Consider the following 18,630-nt stretch of genomic DNA (forward strand, 5'->3'; position numbering starts at 1 on the left):
AATTCATTTATGCCATTGCTGAAGAGGCAGAACATATTTAATGGAAATAAATATGGTTCCTATTATTTTGTGTAGTTTCTGCAAACATTGGCTTGAACTGAAATTTAACCTTAAACCAACTGAAATGTTGATATACGAGCAAAGTCCTTGAAGATTTGATATGTCCACTTGTACAACACAGAAGGATCATTATAAAAATGTGTTTATTAAAATGCACTTGATGTTTAGTCCCATGCTTCAAAGCTTAACTCCTATGAAAATTAGGAATTGCCCTTGTAATGATGGCTGCGATTCACTTTTCTCATGGCACGGCTTATTGTTTATAAATCGCAGGTGCATTCCATGGATATATGGATTGGGCACAGTGAGCATGAGTCCTCTGTGTCTTGCCATCTGGTTACCCTATAGGCAAGAGAACAAATGTAATGCCAGAAATAACCTTTCTAGCTGGAAAACAAAACCCTGCATTGCATTTGATGTGATTCAGCAGGAAGTAGCTTATGATTGAGATGTCACAGATCATTGAGGTCTGCATAAAAATAGATTGATGAAAAGGCACTAATAAAGGGTTTAATATCTGGTAATGTAGGCTAGTAGCCTTTTCAATGTATGTATGTATGTATTGTATGTAATAATACAAATAATATCTGTGGAACAGCATCTTTCATTGTCATTTTAAAGACACCATTATTAATCTGTTAGAATATTAGTGTACATTAATAATTAGACTTATTCCCTTTTCTGATAGTAAGCAGTAACTGTTTAACAAGTTTTATTGTAGCTTACTCTGCACACAAAGAACGGTTGAGCTCGGTCGAGACATCACCGAATGAACGCACGAGCTTACGCCTCGCAAGTGAGGGCGGGGCTTTTGTATCTCAGATGGTTCTTCAACAATTTGCCCTTAAAGCTGCTGGCAGCCAACATTCTTCATATTTCATACAGACCTACAAGGGGAACCAATTTGTGATCTTAGTTATAGGTTACATTATATATATTTGACTGTTTTATCATCTATAGCCTGTCACAGGTGCATCCCAGATTTGTCTCCCAGTAGGATAATTTATTTCTTTGAAAGAATTTTAGTCTGTACAGCAGGTTGGTCAAAATGTCGGATTCGGAGGACATGACAGAGTTTGGATGTATTGTCGAACGAATAACACAAGGAGAGGTAAGCATCTATCTCGTCTCTAACCTTTCCATAGGCTACAGAGAGTTGGGTGGTTTCACCGCGTTGCTTGGTAGCCTGATGAAACTGGAGGATGCGCTGATGCTCACCGTGATGCTGCGTTCTATAATGAAACGCTGTTGCTGTTGTATCTTCGTGTCAGGAAATGTTACAGCCTTAAGAGATACATTCTTGTCCAAATATGCCCACAGATATAGCCTAGACTAGACGTCATCTGATTAGATGCTTATTCCAGCATCTCTAGCTCTAAGAATTCAAACATGATCGACGCCCTGCCACACATGCTGAAGCACGCCCATCTGAATTTGTCACAGGTTTCATTACTGTACAGATAATAGATTTTATTTGGAAAGAAAAGCTTCTGGTGTAGGCCTATGCATCACTGGAACTTGCCTAGCATGCGTGCACCTGTCCACGTCGGATTGGCAGGTGTATCCCGTCACCGTGCACCATCATGATGCTCGTCTTGTCTGTGCCGAGTTTTAATCTTTTAGAGGAACAGCTATGGCGTTTTATCTGCTTTATCCTTTGTGTTTTGGTTGAAGCCCGAATTATTGAGTGTTCGAACCTAAGCCTAGCCTAATATCGCACAGTCATTCCAGTTGGCTTTCATAGCCAAGACCTTGCACCAGCATGACCTGTATTTTGCCTTCGCATCCCGCAATGCAAATGCAAATTATTAAACGTCCAATGCAGGGTAGCCTAGATACTAATTCGCCTACTTATCTTCGCATTGTAGATATCGCTTTTTTCAGTAAGAGCTCTGTTCTGTAAGGCAACCTTAAAGATATGCCAGTAGCCAGATATGAATTTGGCTCATCTAATCTGGATTGTGTGATTAGCCTAACAAGGAAACAAATCGTTTCCCTCCTACAGTTTAGCCACGCTTGATCATCAGCAACTTGATACTTTTTACCTCCCCCTTGCAACATTTGTTACTATGGCGATTCCGCTGTCTCCACCCAGTCTGGGCAGCACAGCAGCGCGCTCCTCAGCCATTCAAGTGCTGCTGACTCACGTAGCCGGGCTCATCAATAACGCCAGGTCACGTTGGTTAATTCATTAGCTAGTCGTTCTCCCGCTGTGGCCGGGTACCCTCAACTGTTCTCAAGAAGAAGTTAGCAACAAGCTGCTGAACTACCATAAGTTAATAATGTCTGCAGTGTCTCGACGTAGTTCGATGCTGGGAAGAGATGTAAGTAGATTTGCGCAGTATTCTAGACTTATTGATTTGGATGGCTGGTATTGTTTTCACGAAACCATAGCATAGTCTACAACCTGTTGTCTGTTTAAATTTGGTCATAGCCCTTTCTTCATTAGCTTGGGCGCTAGCTGTGATGTATTGAAATGATCAGGTTTAATGATTAGATAAACCTGTCCTCTTGGTGGTACTGCAAAGAGCAGCACAGATGCGGTGCAGATCAGGAAAATACCGAGACAACATTTTTGTGCTATAGCTTAGGTATAGGTCTACTTTATTTCATTCAGAAGGGCAGCTTCTTCACCAATAGGACCGCATGTCTAGTCGTTGACTGTTTTCGTCTCTGTGAAGGCATGGATCATGCATGTCGGCCGGTGGTATAGCCTACTGTTCCATGTAGACTAGTGTAATTATCCATTACGCTGGCGATCAAGCAATTTCAACCCATTAAAATTAGATCGTCTGTAAGCATTGGTCTCAGACTTTGCCATGCATTCTGTTTACTTCTGCTTTGTATAGCCTAGATGGTTAAATTCCCCATAGTCACGAGTTAGGAGCGGTTTTTCGGTCATCCACTAATGAGCACATTTAACAAGCTCCAACATCAGACTGACTAACATAGCCTAACTGTTTTAGGCCAACGGTAGCCTATAGACTAACAGTTTTGTGTGCTGTGTCTAACTCAGTCTGTATTTCTACACCTTATCCTAACTACACACGAACGTTGCCTAGTTTAATGTAGCCTTTTTGATGCTGTTTTTCAGGTACCAATACAGAACATTGAGCGGGAGCTCATTTGCCCAATCTGCAAAGAACTTTTTACACATCCGCTGATTTTACCGTGCCAGCATAGTGTATGTCACAAGTGCGTCAAAGAATTTTTACTCAACAATGAAGACTCCTTCAGCACCGATGGAGGGTCGGAATGCTCCAACCCGGGGAGTCCTCGGTCCAGAGTGCCGTCTCCAAGCATGGAGAGGCTTGATCGGCTCGTACGATCAGGTATTGACCTATTCATATGATCCATAAACGAAATCGATTGCTCAGCCTTATGCTACACGTGGTATTTTTTATTGCATATAAACGATCAAGAATGAAAGTCAGCAGGTTATCCTAGGTCCACACAATCATAAAAAATTGCCTAGGCCTATAAAAATTTCAGGGGGTTAAATAAAATAAAAAATAACATATAAATGGGCTATGTTGTTTGTCCTGCATGTTGGCCATTTGTATCTGGCCCAGCAGAAATAACTTGAATTTCTTGAACAGGTTTCAATAGGTTCACGGTACTTTTAGTCTGCAGGCCTTATTAGGCACCCAAATATGTTAAGCACACATTTGTATTTAAGAGATCAATTAGCAGTTCAATGACTTGCCTTTGTTCTATTTCACTTCATGAAGTGCTATGACATCTGGCTGTGAATTTAGCATAAGGTTTTGTGTTTTCTTGGAAATGTTAATCTGGAAATTAATCTGAATTGTAAATCATTATCAGCACATTGTGCATTAAAAAAGCCATTTTTTTAAAGCATGGCATAACAGCATTTTATCCTGCTAAAGCATATGAAACAGTAGCCTAATAACTTGCTGCAATGGTGGTGGTGGTGGGTGTGTGCCTTCCAAGCCCAAAGCTTAAAGTTCCTGTCTAAAACAAATCTATTGCATAAACGGTCTCTGTGAACTAAATACAAGTTCTTGGCAAGTCAATGCCATTGCTTTTGATTAGCTGAAATTAAAAAGGTTTTTATATCAAAAGCCATAATGACCTGTGTGATAGGCATAATCACGAGAAGGTAGGAATCTAGGTGTCTAATTTTTTTGGATCATGATTATGTATAGTTAATCAACACAAGGTCTCATGGGTTACCCTTAATGATAAGTTGTGCTTGAGACTTTATCACTTTTATGTCACAAGGAATGTCAGTTGTTTTGATTAGCATGCAATATTGTGCCACACAGGAAAGCACATCACTGTTTTTGTTAGCAAGGTATTTATACGCCTTCTTATTCTCTGTTAGGGGGCAGGGAGATTAGAAGAGCTGGTCAGTACAGTTCCCTTATGTTCTTTTTTTGTCACTGCTGTGCCACCATTTGTGTGTGTTTATCAGGTCTTGCATCACATCTGTTTACATTTGTTTGTTAGTCTTACTTCACTTCTCTGTGTCTCTTGCTTGCAGCCACACTGAGAAAGTCGTTTGGAGGGAGAGGTAGATGTGGGTTCCAATGTTTATCTAGCTGTAGTGAGTACAGTGTTTTTTAGACCCCATGTGACCGTAGACCCAACCCTTATACTGTGCAATCAACACACCACTGATGGCATCCTCCTTGTGAACATACTGTAATCCACCCGGAGACGATGTGACTTGGTCCCTTTTATGGTCTACCCACCAAAAAAAAGTCTACTGAGCAAATTACCTTGAAATATCTTCTTATGAGTTGATGTAGCCTAGTTCAGAGTACATGAAGACATACACCTTTACACTGTAAATAATGTTATGGACAGCGTAAACAGATACCCCATCTGTAATAGCATGTGAACTTCACTTAAGGGAGTTGGATATTTGTGTTCCTGAAGACTTAAGTTACTGGGGGTGGGGGGGGGGGGCTTTGCATTCGCCGTGAGTAAGGGAGGGCGAGTGGAATGACAAGTGAGAGAAGTGCGGTGCGTGTTGTCAAGGAAATGCTCCAGGACTGGAATCTCAGGGTGCTCTCGGTTAATAGAGACTGGAATGTCCCCTGGGATTTCTTCAGTTAGGCTCCTTGTGCATTGAGCACATTGTGAAGCACAAACAGTCCTCCAAATAAGGAAGGGGAAAAAAACAAAGGTTTTCGAAAGGGAGCCATAGAACAGCACTTGGTCCTCATCCAACACAACAGGAGGTAAACACATTTCTGGGCGTAGTCTATTGGGCTGTCCATTTCTATTGTCATCTTTTATTTATTGAAAATCAGGCTGACAAGTGTATGGATTGGTTAGTTTAGGTTTAGTTAGTGCACAGTTAAGGTGTGTATGTACAGTATAGAGTGTAATATGCTCAGTAGACATTTTAAAGAAACAAGCAGTGGTGTTTCTGTAACCCCTTTAACCACAGAACACATGTGTGACCCTCCTCCTCCATGTGGTGCCCCTCACTCCTCCCGATTAATGAATTAATCCAGCGTTAATCTGGCCATATTAGGACATTTTAACATGAGATGCTGGCTTTTTTTGTGCCCTCTCCAACTGTCAGGGCCAAATGCAGTGATAAACAAAAAAAACGCAGAACTGCCGGAAGCCCAGCAAATTGCTGGGGCTACGTGTCCTGCGTGGAAAAGACACATGAGTTATTATGTTGCTCTTGTTACTTTAGAGTTCTAATGCTAATAGTCTTGCCATTAACACTTAAAGAGCTCACACTGTCGCATTGCCATGACTCAAAAGGTGTTGTTGATGATGTGGTTCCGTAGGAAAGATGCGTCCACCTAAGGCTACGCCCCCTCCACATCCGAGAGCCCCAGTGATGACTCGTCAGTTTCTAAGTGCCTGAGTGTCCCCCCCCCCCTTCTCTTTCCCGTGCTGCCAATCAGCCAACCGGTCTCACTGCGGCAACAGCAGGCCCTGGCGTGTGTGCGAGCTTGTGCGCACACTGCCTCCTTCTCTTCCTCCTCCTCCTCTCTTGTACGCGGTGCTGCAGGCAGTCTGTCAACCTGCCTGCCTGTTCTGCAGCCTTCTCCCTTCCCACCAGAGCGGCGTGACCCATCCCCTCCCGCCTTCGCAGTCTTAAAGAGTCCACGGCTTTCTGAGTCGTATGGCCCATCACGCCTCACGGTTAGGTCGCTCGTCCGCTCACCCACTTCCATCAGACGCCCAGACCACCACCACCAGCACCGCCACCCCAACCCGTCCCTGTCCATGTCCACCCCCATGTCCTGCTGCACTTGTCCTCCGATTCCATCCATCCCCGTCCGGTCCCCGTTCCAGGGCCCGCCGCCTCTTCCATCCATCACTGCATGTATACTCACCCATGCCTGACCGTCCCCACCTTGCATCCACTGCCCACCGTGGTGTGTTTTAGTGCAGTGTGACGCCATCGCTCTCTGGTTGGTCCTCCATGTCTGTGTCCTTTGTGTGTGCTTGCTTATTAATTTGGCCCTTCCTTTGCTCCGTGTTGCTATCACGCTGCTTGCATCTGTCATGCATTTTGCTGTCAAGAATGCTTTCTTTCTCCTTATTGGCAGTAAAAACTCTGCTCTGTGAGTGACTTTCCACTAGATTATTAACTTTAGTTCCATTTGTGGTGGTAAATATTCAGACAGACTGTGGTTTGCATCGAAAGTATGTGAGTGTTGTATATTGTACATTGAACTGGACAAATGGTGAATCCTTTAATCTTCAGGAAACAATGCAAAGGACATCTAAGGTGTGCTGTTCTATTTTCTTTCGTCAGAAGATTAACGCTCTCCCTTCTCAACAATCTCATTTAAGTCTCCAGCTAATTTTAGAAACGTGCCATGCTTGAAGTCTAGCCTTTTGTGTAACTTTCTCAGCACTAGGCGTTTACTTATAATAAATACATTTGGCACAGCATTTTGAAGTATTTTTGTGGAGCTTCTTTTTAGAAATATCTTTTTATTCCATTATTTTCTTGTGTCCAGGTCATTGTCAGCACTGTAAACATACTCTACCTCTTTGTGCGATCTTTTTCTGAGTGACCCCAGCTGTAACGTGAGCTGCCTGAGAATGACTAGTCTCTTCTCTTTGTCCTCTGTAGGTCGCTTTTATCTCAGGTGTGTGTGTGTTTTTGTTTGTTTGTGTGTCTGAGTGTGTGTGTCTGAGTGTGTGTGTGTGTGTCACATTTCCACCCTTTGCTAATTATCTTCCCCCCCTCCCCCCACCCTCCTCCCTCATCACCGTGCTACTGAATAGGGTCCATCTCTTCACCCGGATGGAGGCGGGCCTCCGTCACTCCCCGCATCACCACCTTCCCGTGCCCGGGCTGCCAGCACGACATCGACCTCGGCGAGCGGGGCATTAGCATGCTCTTCCGCAACTTCACCCTGGAGAGCATCGTGGAGCGCTACAGGCAGGCGGCGCGCGCCGCCGTCGCCATCATGTGCAACGTCTGCAAGCCGCCAGCGCTGCAGGAGGCCACCAAGAGCTGCATGGACTGCAAGGCCAGCTACTGCAACGAGTGCTTCAAGCTGCACCACCCCTGGGGCACCCCCAAGGCCCAGCACGAGTATGTGGGGCCCACCACCAACTTCAGACCCAAGGTACGCTAGTGCGGATAGATGAGAAAGAGCTCAACTGAGCAGAGCTGAGTAGAAGTCTTTTGCAGACATTTTAAGTCCTAGGACCAATCCCTATGTCTCTGGTGTTTTATGATTCAGTACAAATCTGCATAATATGACTGTGAAGATTGACATGAGGGCACAAATGAACAGACCTGACTTCTTGTTTGATTATTTGAAATTTAAAAATGTTAGAGTGTGTGGTGTTTCCAATATTCTTCAAGAAAAAACAATGTGGTGTGCCAGTTACTGTAGGATGACCATGATGTTGGACATGAGAGCAGACTAATGAAGGTGTGTTGGTTACTTCGGCAGAGTTTACATGCATGTGATACATTTCATAGGTTCTGATGTGCCCTGAACATGAGATGGAGAAGGTCAACATGTACTGCGAGGTGTGCAGGCGTCCAGTGTGTCACCTCTGCAAACTGGGTGGCTCCCACGCCAACCATAAAGTCACGTCCATGAGCAGTGCCTACAAGATCCTGAAGGTAAAATGTGACGCCAGACTCCTAGCTGTCAGCCACAGCAGCAGAGGAGTTTCTTGATTAAAATGGCTAAGTGCCTTGGCTTGTGGGATCAATGCCTAATTGTTTAGGATGACTGTGCTTTTTCAACATGCTGTCTGCAATCTATCTCTGTGTACCTTGCGGAGTTCTTTGGTTTCCATTTTTCAGTGCTTCATGAAATATTGAGATCAGGTGCAGTGCCTTTGGTGGGCCCTGTGATGTGTCTACGGTATCGGATGTCATTTGAAAGGGTTCATCCCGGTCAATCGCTGGGAGTCTGTGTTTGTCAATAGTGGGCTCACCTCTCTTAGCTTTTTATACAGACATCAGTCACCTGTCAGCAACAGGAGGGCCAGGATGCGGTGTCCTGCTCTGGCAACCTGATAGCACTGTGCACGGCCACAGCACCTGTTAATATTTAATGAAATCATTTGTACCAATAATAATGTTATCTGTCCGACAACCCAATCCTCCTTGGCCCACCGAAGGCACAGTAAATGAAATGAACTCGTTCTGGATGGGGTGTGCTTTTTCCATCATGGGTAGCTATGTTCAGATAGACTTTGCTTTTATGTCAACAGGAGAAGTTATCGAAGAGTATCCATTACTTAATCAGCAAAGAGGACCAAGTGCGGACTCAGATTTCTGACCTGGAGGTGTTGATTAATCAAACGGAGGTAAAGCAGCCACATGTCTGTCTTACTGGGTGGAAGTGGGTCATCTGGTTTTCCTGGAATGGCAGAAATAGTCACCTTTCCATTGGATGTTTATGGATAACAGAGGTGACCAAATCTTGTAGTCTGTTGAAAAAATCTATTCTTCCCCATCATTGGTTTTGATAACCTTATTGGTTGACAGCGTAGGCCAAGTCCTTTCATTAGGAAACCTTGTTCGATTTAGTTTTTGTTGATGTTGACACCTAAACATTTCTCTGTGTGATATTACTGGAGTTAACGTCATTTTCCGCACTTGTGTCACAACATTTCACGTGATGTAGGAAAACGGTCAACTCGCTGAAAGACGAGCCAATGAGCACTTTGAGCGTCTCTTCGAGGCTCTCCAGGAGCGGAGGACCGAAATGCTGCAGTCCATCGAGCAGTCGAGGAACAGGCGTCTGGACAAGCTCCGTGGGCAGGTGGAGGAGTACCAGGGCATGCTGGAGAACAGCGGCCTCGTGGGATATGCACAGGAGGTCCTCAAGGAGACTGACCAGTCCTGTTTTGTACAGACGGCCAAACAGCTGCACTCGAGGTTTGCACAGTTCTATGACATTCCCCTCCACCTGTGATCTCCCAGCCTGGGCATTTGCTCAGCACTGTTTCCTTTGATGACCCATCAGTCTACTGAGATACTTTAGATTCTTTATATGGCTAATGATGAGCTGTGTCCCATATACTTGCTCTAGGCCAGTGTTTGTCCTGGTTGGTGGTACCTGAGTTTGGCCAGTGTTGGACACGTGCATTTAATCCTTATCGGTGTTGTGAAGTAACATGTTGTCAGCGTTGAATGACAGTCCATGAATGTTCGTGTTCTATGCGTTAAGCTTGCTGCTAATTGATCTCCATTAGTCAGAAAGCTGCTTTGTCCATACAGCCAGCAAAACACCCCCCCCCCAAGTGATGACAGCTCCACATAAATATCAACACAGAATTTCAGAGTGTTGATGTTCTGTTTTCATTTTTTTGCTATTATATTGAATAGCATGTACTGTACATCGGTTCCTTATAAATCATATGAGGATTGAATATAATAAATTCAATAAAGAAAGCGTTTGGTTTTATATATATTCTTTTACATGTTTTCTACTTTAAAATCTCTTATCTTAATCCATTAGCTCGCCGCATGTTGTTAAGTGAGCACCAACGAAAACTATGTTCACTTTCTTTTCACAGAATACAGAAGGCCACTGAATCCCTGAAGACGTTCCAGGCCTCAGCCCACCCTAGCTTTGATGAGTTCCAGGTGGACACTTCCAAGGAGGAGGCCATGCTGAAGGACCTAACGTTTGGTGGAGGTACGGTCAGACCATGTGGCACTTCCCACTTCTCAACCCTCTAGACCCTGATTGACACTTTCACTTATTCCCCATAAGCAGCTCACTTGGCTCCCACCAGAAGCCATTTAATTGAGTAAGCAGTTTAGGTGCCGAATATACTCTGGGATCTTGGCACGGAGAACCTCTGTGTGTTATGCAAGAAGCACATTTCTTTAGCTGGGGTTATTAATTTATATATATTAACCTGTGGCAGCATGGAGCTGTTACTGATTAGATCTTTGTTTGGCTTTGAAATTTATTTCGGTTAGTTTTGTTGGAGACGTTCGATCTTTGAATCTGTTCATGGCCTCAAGCTCCTCAAGCTCTCCGTTTGAAATGTCGCTGGCTGCAGGTTGCGACTTTCCGTTGGACTGCAGTTGGATGGGAGAGGAAAAGCTGATTTACTTTCATTAACAACATCATCACTGAGCTGTCCTGTCCTCGCATGGTGGGGGTCAGTCAGACAGCCCTGTTCAAGTGGGCTTCATGGGAATGCTGCTGCGGACCAATCAGAAGCCCTGTTTTCTTCTCTACAGCCAGTTAAAACTGACCAGATTAAGAGTGCTGCACGTGGCCAAGACCCTATACACGCTGATCTGTAGGATGCTGTGGACTTCTGAGAACAAGACCTGGCAGAGGGAGGGAGGGAGGGAGGGAGCGAGAGGGGGGGGGAGAGGAGTTGAGTGATCTGGCAGACGACAGATTTTTCCTTAAAGAAAATGAAATGTTGTGATGTGACAGGGCATTGATAGTGAATACGTAACGGTAAACCAAAAACTGACTCTTCATTGGAAAGAGTTTTTGTTTTTACTGTTGGACCACTTTGCCAGGAGGCAAGAACATGTCAATTCACAAGGTTTGAGATGTCATACCTGTCAGGGCTATCACTGTATGATTTACAGTATATAAAAAAAAGTTATTCGCGATGGCTAATGAAGTCATTTAACCACCACAGTGAAACAATGAATATTTGTTTAGTGATTTTTCCCTCAGGGATTATTAGGAACCACAATTAGTCAGTTGAAATATGCTTCATCCTCCAAATCTAAGTCCCCTAAGGCATTATATGGCTATTTTGCAATATCTCAAGAGCCAAAACAAGCAAACCAGCAAGCAAAGGTTTAGCTTAAATAATGCAAGGTGGACACATTTCTGAGGTTGACTGTGCTCGGGCCTGCTTGGAACTTTGATAATAATTCCATTTGAAAAATCTATCAAATCCATTTTCTTGTTGAATCATATCCCTTCTGCTTTGTTGGAAATTGCCCTAACTGTCAAAGCTCATGAACATTACAGTTGCAGTACCATAGAGCTAATGGATCAATGCCAATGCTTTTAGTGCTGTATGTAGGAAAGAGATGATTCACTCTACCGTTGGACTGGATGTCTTGCTATAATTCAATTGTCCAAAGGAGAAGTGGAGAAAACAGCAGTCAGTGCAAAGCTGTCTTGTGCTTCTCCTCTAATGTGGATTGCTTTCCCCCTCACTGTGGTGATTAGAGTGACTTTTTAATCGATGCCTTTCAAAATTCCTGACTCGACCTTTGGAAGTCTTCTTTTTTCAAACGTTTTCCAGTCAATATCTTTGTTTTTACGCACGCGCGCACACACACACAAACTCTCCTCCACCCCATACTTCGGGTGCAGCCAAGCCGCATGGTCACTTACCAGCAAGTGCTTCCATTTAGCTTCTTGCATCCCCTGGTGTGATCAATGTCTTGCTTTTTCAGGGGCAAGCTCTTGGGCATCATGCCCAGTTACTGGGCAAGCGCCCCCCCCCCGCCCCCCCGACAACCAGTGAATACTTTGTGACAGGCAGAGCCTGATCCACAACCCCCCCCCCCCCCCCCAGCCTAGCCCTCCAGCCTAGATACATTGTCATGGTTGTGACAGGAGCACATACTGCTCTGTCTTCATGGAACAAAGGCATGCTTCTCTCTGCTTATTAATCGTTCCTGTAGGCAGGTCCCCCATTGGGTGACTTATGTAAATCCCTTTCAGTTGCTCCCTGTTGAAAAGAAAATGCCAGGCGCCATGGTAAAGAGTAAAAGGGTCTTTTCTGTTTTTTTTAACAAAGTTAATTTAATGTCCTGTTAATTAACAGAGCAGTACAATAAAAAAAGGTTTATTTTGCATCAGCAAACATCCATCATGGTGCTAATGTAACTACTCTGGAAAGAAACCAAAATGGTAATAACAGTGATAATTTTTTTGTTTTGAAAAAGGTGTAATTTTGAGATTTCTCTGATTTGCACTATCAAACCACAACCCATTTGTTGTCTTCTCTTTCCTCTCTCTGTCTGTCTGCCTGCCTTTCATGTTTCTGTAGTTCCAGACCCCCCCATGATTGACCTGACTCGCAGCCGCGTGTACAACGAGGGCCAGATCCACTGGCGCCTGTCCGAGGACAGCCTCCCCACCGACCACCACCTGCTGGAGTACCGTAAGGTGGATGGCGAGGAGGAGAGCTCCTGGCAGGCCTCCGACCACATCTATGGCTCCAGCACCGTGGTCTGCAACTTGGACAGCGACAGCGTCTACTCCTTCCGGGTCAAGAGCTTCCGCAACACCCTTTGCAGTCCTTACAGTCCCGAAGTGACCTTCCACACACCTCCGGCTTCGGGTGAGTGCAGACAAAAAAGAGTGGTGTTGTAACGTGTGTGTGTGTGTGTGTGTGTGTGTGTGTGTGTGTGCCAGGTATCCTCACAAAGATAAGTCTCCTGGAGACGTAAATTTGTTGATAACAAGACTGGAATGTGTAACTCTGGTCTCAGCAGACGTGTACTCAACTAATGCGGTCACCATGCGCGTAGATGACAGTGAAAGAAGAGCTGACCTTTGGGTCATAGGCTGACACAGAGACATTTGTCTGGAGCCATTGATTTTGGCTTCGCTTATTGATTTTCTGAGTCCTTTCACTTTCACTGACCAAAAGTGACCTGAACCCACGTTACACTTGGTCGGAAGGGTGAATCAGCAGGTCAGTTAGAGCTGCTTATGCAATGAGAAGTCATGGGAGGCCAAGATGTTGGGATTTTATTTGTTTTGTTTGGCGCGTGCCCAGGCTGCTTCTTTAGTTCAGCACACAGTGCCATTGTTGCATTGTGCCCTGAGCAGATTAGCTATTTGATCCCCTCCTTAGTCTGTCTGCATTTGGTGCGGAGTGGTCAAGGAAGAGGACACGAGAGCAGCGGGGGACGCAGATGGCTAAAAGTGCATCTGATCTGACCACATTATCAGCCGTTTACGGTCATGCCCCAGCCAGCGCATGCAGCATTATGACCGATCTCTTTTGTGTGAAGGCAAACAGACATCCTTTGATTCTGTGTTTGTGTAGATCAGACTGTGTCTCGGCCCGGCAGGACTGAAAGCACAGCACCTGTCATTCCGCCATTTTTTTTTTTTTTCATGAAACTCGCCAGATCACAAATGGTTTTCACTGCTTCTGTTGCACTAAACAGTGTCTGACGGCTCCCTGTTTGGCTGCCTACATCAACCGTAGCAAAACGCTCACAGAAGTAGTCTTCACTCATCAAGCAGTACATGTTTTTTCCCCCCTCTATGTATACATAAGCCATTGCAGATCCTCCAGTGTTTCCTTGTGCACTATTTTTTTCCAGTGTTTTCATCCCAGTCCATGGCTCATTAGTCCTAACTATGGCAGCATTGGAAGCAGGCCCACTGTAAATGAACTTCGATTCAGGTCTGCATTCCAGTGTGCTTTGAGACGTGTAGGAGCGACTGCGCCCTGCGTTATTAATGAGCTGGAATTCTGGGTCACTTCGGTGCCTTGGCAACATTTATTTTCTGCTCGCGCAACGTCTGCCTGCCAAAAAAGCCCCACATTCAGGCTGCCGTCACAGGGTCTCGTCCTCAATTAATCCTGGGGAAGTTTCCAATGGAGGGTCGACGCAGTGCTGAGCAGTCTCACCCTAATGTACACCACCTCAGCTTATGAAAAATTCAAATGTTTTGATATTTTTCAGGAGCCTATTTGTAACCCTCCCTTCTTTTTGGTAGCAGATGCACCAGTATGCCTTTGAAGTCAAAAACAGAGCGCGGTGTATGATTCATTTGTACGAGTCGACAGTAGATCAGAGCATCCGTGATATAAACTAAATCCAGCGTATCTCTGTGCTGGGTTTCTTCCTATTTTTGGCCGAGGTTTTTGCATGCTCTTTTCATGTTACCCTAGATTTTGCATTATCCTTCCCCCAGGATACAAGATGGAAAAACGTGCATCAGTTGTATATTTGCATAGCTGGAAGGTAATCTAGTGTTCTCTTCCAATACTTCTCATCTGTGCGATAGCGCCCTCAAGTGACAAAAAACAGACATTGCATGTTCAAACTGAAGATTCCTCAAACAATTTCTGTTTCAACACTTAACAAAAAAAGCCACCAATTGCTGTGAACTAAACTCAACTGCTGTGCACTGATTTCTATATTTGGGTCTCTTTCTCTATTTCTCTCCCTCTCTCGTTGTGTTTACTCTCTCAGTCTTCAGCTTCTTGTTCAACGACAAGTGTGGCTTCAGCTCGGAGCGGCTGGTGCTGAGCAAGCGACGGGACTCAGTGGAGAGCGTGGCCGGCATGGCCTTCCTGCTGTCCGCCGAGCGCGTGCAGACGGGCAGCTACATCTGCCTGGACTACATCATCGGCGACACGGGCATCGCGCAGGGCCGCCACTTCTGGGCCTTCCGCGTGGAGCCGCACTCCTACATGGTGAAGGTGGGCGTGGCGTCCGACTCCAAGCTGCTGGAGTGGTTCCATAACCCCCGTGACACCAGCAGTCCCAGGTAAGCACACCTGAAGGGAACCCCTGATCACCCAGTGATCACATGGATGAGGTGCTTGGCACAATGGGCACCTGTATACTCTTGCACCCTTTTGAGATTGCTGTTAAGCCCCCTGCCTCCCTGATGGATGTCATTACAGCTGTGATCCTGTGCAGCAGCTTCCTACATTATTCATTTGCCCTTTACAGGCTTGAGTGTGTTGCGTAACAGGGCTGTAACAAAAGCCGTATGGAGGGTAGGCAGGTACAGAGGGTTGTGTTGCCCTATTATAGAAGCCTCTTCTCACAATTGGATAGGATACAGATCCCAGGTCAACAGGTCATGTTTTGAACATGCTTGCAATGATCCAACAGCTTTGTTTGTTCATTGCCTTTTGTAGGTTTTGTCTCTACCCTTTTTTTGTTTTTGTTTTGTACATACAACACCATGGATGGTCCGAAGTGTTCATTTGTTCAGGCCATCATAGTTGCAGAAAGTGGAAATGGAAAACTTGAGTAAAGTATGGCAGAAAAATGTCTTCAAGAAGAGGTTAACTCTCTTTTTCATCCCCTCCTTTCTCAGGTACGATCATGACAGCGGGCACGACAGTGGCAGCGAGGACACCTGCTATGACCTCTCGCAGCCCTTCACACTTATCACTGTGGGCATGGGCAAGGTCTTCATCCCCAAGACCTCGCTGTCCGCCACGGCCATGTCCGGCGGTGGCGCCGGCGGAGGGAGCGGCGAGCACCAGACCAGCCGCGTGCTGGCCATGCCGGCTCGCATCGGCGTGTGCCTTGACTACGACGCCGGGCGCGTCTCCTTCTACGACGCCGACAGCATGCGGCTTCTGTACGAGCGGCAGGTGGACTGTTCCGGAACCATGTACCCGGCGTTTGGCCTGATGGGAAGCGGCGCCGTCCACCTGGAGGACTTCATCGCTGCTAAGCGCCTTACCTACATGTGAGGGAGCGGGACAAGTGGAGGGGGTCAGTCCAAACCGCTTGCCTCTGATATCTGAGCTCTCCTGGCGCCCATGACCTCTCTTGCTCTAATCATTCTGAGATGATTTTTATTTTTAGTGGCATGTTTATTTTTTTCCCATTCAGGTAATTTCTGAGGTTAATTGAATATTTCTTTCTTTATACAAAATCACTTCCGTCACACAATGACAACAGTCAAGTTGAACCTGGCAAACCTTGCTTCTTATGCCTATGTGCCTTTTCTTTCGGGGGATATGGGATATGTAGAAGGTGCTCTCTAATTCTCTTCACCTTAGCATCATTGCACAGTACTTCCACATAGGGAATTTCACCGCAGAAGCAGCACAGATGCACGTCTTTTAAGTAATACGAATGTCACAGCTTTTATTTTCAGTTTGCTTCAGAACTCACCTGTTATGTACAGTAAATGAAGCTTTTCAGGTTAACTTGAATTCAGTAACAGCGTCCCATCATGCACTAAGGACACTTATCTAGCACTACCTACTGTAAGTAGAACATACACTGCGCTGTTACTTCTGCACCCCCACCCCACATGCACCTCATTTTGTTTAAGTATGAACACAATATGCATGGAAAAATATCACTCATATCACTCATTTGAAAACACATTTTCCTGCATGCATTCATCTTGTTTGTTATTCATTTCTCATAGTATTAAGCACAGCCACACATTTCAACACATTTCAGGCATGATTATGTATGCATTGCATCTAGAGCATCAACATGTTTTTATTCTGAATGTATAACTTGAGGACGGATGGCTTTAACATCACTGCTATGTCTTAACTGAGCAAAAACAACAGCGACAAAAAAAAAAAAAAAAACACAAATAAACATCTGTGAACCACGTATAGAAAACAAAATGCTGGAAACATCATGCAGCATCATGGTCCGTATCGCCCTGTAGACTCTGATCATGAATATGGCCTTCTGTGATCTAATCACACACTTGTGGATACTGTAGCTGGGTGAACCAGGTCACTGGCTGAAAGGGTAGTTTTCTTCCTTTTTTCCGTTCTTTATTTCTTCAGTGATAGAATATAGGATATTCATTTCAGTGTGTTCTCAGGTTTTGGCCTAAATGGCCTTGTGCTACCTACCTCCTGCGAGCACTGGAAAATGTTTTAACATCCCTATTTGTTGGTTATCACTCTAAAGAAATGTAAAAAATTTTTAGCCATTGATCTTACTAAGTCTGTTAGTGTATATTTTGTCAATGTTCTCACATACTCAAGCTTGTTTGGTGAGTGGACAGTTAACATGCTCTTAAAGCATCACGGTCACTCGTTGACTTATGCAGTAAATATTGATCGTCATTTTGTTTTTCAGAATGTGTTTTATTGACTGATACAGATAATTGATAAATCTAGCAAGAGGAATTTTATTTCAGTTAATGTGACAAGAAAAAAAAATCATGTAATCCTACAAAACCTTTCAGAATCTCTTCATTTTTTCCTTTCTTTTTTGTCTGGTGAACATTTTAGTGTTGTATCAAATAATTTATGAATACTTTTTGTTTTTAGTGGATGAAGATTTGACAAACTATGTACTCAATATTCAATGTATCTAGTCTTTAATTTATTTGGGTGTTGGTGTACATGGCAGTGCAAACCTTAACGGTCTGTTCAGTCATTCCAGTCAGTCATTTTGTACACACTAAACTTCTGCTTATCATGTATGGGATGAAAAAGACTATGCACACAGTTTGTGCATATGTGTTACTTTAGTCATTCTTATTTTCTGTATTACTCTGTAATTGAATGTATGATCATTTGGGGATCGAGGTTAAAAGTTACCAAATGTTTTAATGAGTTTAGATGTGTGTTTGTGTTTAATGGATCATGTTCTTGGAAACACTTGTAGCAGCAGTAGTTGGGTGGTAGTGAGTCATGAGATATTGGAGGAGTTGGAGTCGCTAATACAAGAGGGTATGTTTTCCTTTTCAGTAAACATTTTAAAAACGTCATATACTGAGGGTGCCCTATCTACAATTAATCAAGCTAGCACTTTATAGCATGTTTGCCACCTGGCTTGGTACAGGTTTGTGTGGATTTTGGTGTGTGCAATATTAGAGCGTAGGAGATGATATTGCTCTCTGTGAGTGTAATGCTTTAATGGAAACGAGAAGCTGTCTTTCACTTGTGTCAACCTACTGTATGGATTTTAAATTGTGCTGTTTGGGGTTTTGTATGAAAATAAATTAGTGTGTTTCTAATTTTCAACATGTGTGTGCTTGGATTTAATTCACAACTCTCATCTCTTGCATTATACTGCTTCTGCTTCAATGCAAGACGTAAGTAAATGGACTGCGGACAACCTCTTGGAAGGGAAAGGTGGGCATTGATGGCTGTTTTCGTAGTCAGTCCACGTTACAGTGTTTCATTATAACAGATGACATTTTGCTCCTGATTTTCCATAGAATTCATGAATGTAATATTACATTTAATTTGCCATCTTTTTGTTCTGTGTAGCAGCACAAAGTCTGATGGGAACATGTCGATGAATCAAATTTATAAAGAATGTGTGCCCTGCATTATAAACGACAAAGGCCATTTGCATTAGTATTGTGGTCCATACTTGTAGGAGTCCCTTGATTATGCACACATGATATTGTTCATTACTTGTGGCCAGGCTTAAATTTGCAC

General features: G+C 44.2%; 1 protein-coding gene across 2 annotated transcripts; it reads left to right on the forward strand.

Moving 5' to 3' along the window:
* Positions 1–991: 991 nt before the first annotated feature.
* trim36 (tripartite motif containing 36) lies at positions 992–18,207 on the forward strand. 2 transcript variants are annotated; one of them, XM_076270037.1, is made up of 10 exons: positions 992–1,171; positions 3,155–3,392; positions 7,297–7,643; positions 8,006–8,152; positions 8,752–8,847; positions 9,168–9,421; positions 10,063–10,184; positions 12,535–12,828; positions 14,705–15,002; positions 15,564–18,207. In XM_076270037.1, exons 1-10 carry the CDS (start codon positions 1,109–1,111, stop codon positions 15,946–15,948), a joined length of 2,244 nt encoding a protein of 747 aa, XP_076126152.1. In that variant the 5' UTR covers positions 992–1,108; the 3' UTR covers positions 15,949–18,207. The 2 variants fall into 2 exon arrangements, with proteins under 2 accessions (XP_076126152.1, XP_076126153.1); XM_076270038.1 differs by lacking the exon at positions 992–1,171 and adding an exon at positions 2,217–2,384.
* Positions 18,208–18,630: the final 423 nt, after the last annotated feature.

Source organism: Alosa pseudoharengus, unplaced genomic scaffold (assembly GCF_046254945.1).
Source record: "Alosa pseudoharengus isolate Yale_2024_CS ecotype anadromous, Long Island Sound unplaced genomic scaffold, YU_APseudo_1.1 YU_APseudo_1.1_scf_6, whole genome shotgun sequence".
In the NCBI taxonomy this organism is placed as follows: Eukaryota; Metazoa; Chordata; class Actinopteri; order Clupeiformes; family Clupeidae; genus Alosa; species Alosa pseudoharengus.

Bases quoted from the DNA above. Each gene is read 5' to 3' on its own strand.
- trim36 (XM_076270037.1), top strand. From the start codon at position 1,109: ATGTCGGATTCGGAGGACATGACAGAGTTTGGATGTATTGTCGAACGA. The intron at 7,644-8,005 runs GTACGCTAGTGC...TACATTTCATAG, and splicing joins CCACCAACTTCAGACCCAAG to GTTCTGATGTGCCCTGAACA. The intron at 10,185-12,534 runs GTACGGTCAGAC...ATGTTTCTGTAG, and splicing joins GGACCTAACGTTTGGTGGAG to TTCCAGACCCCCCCATGATT.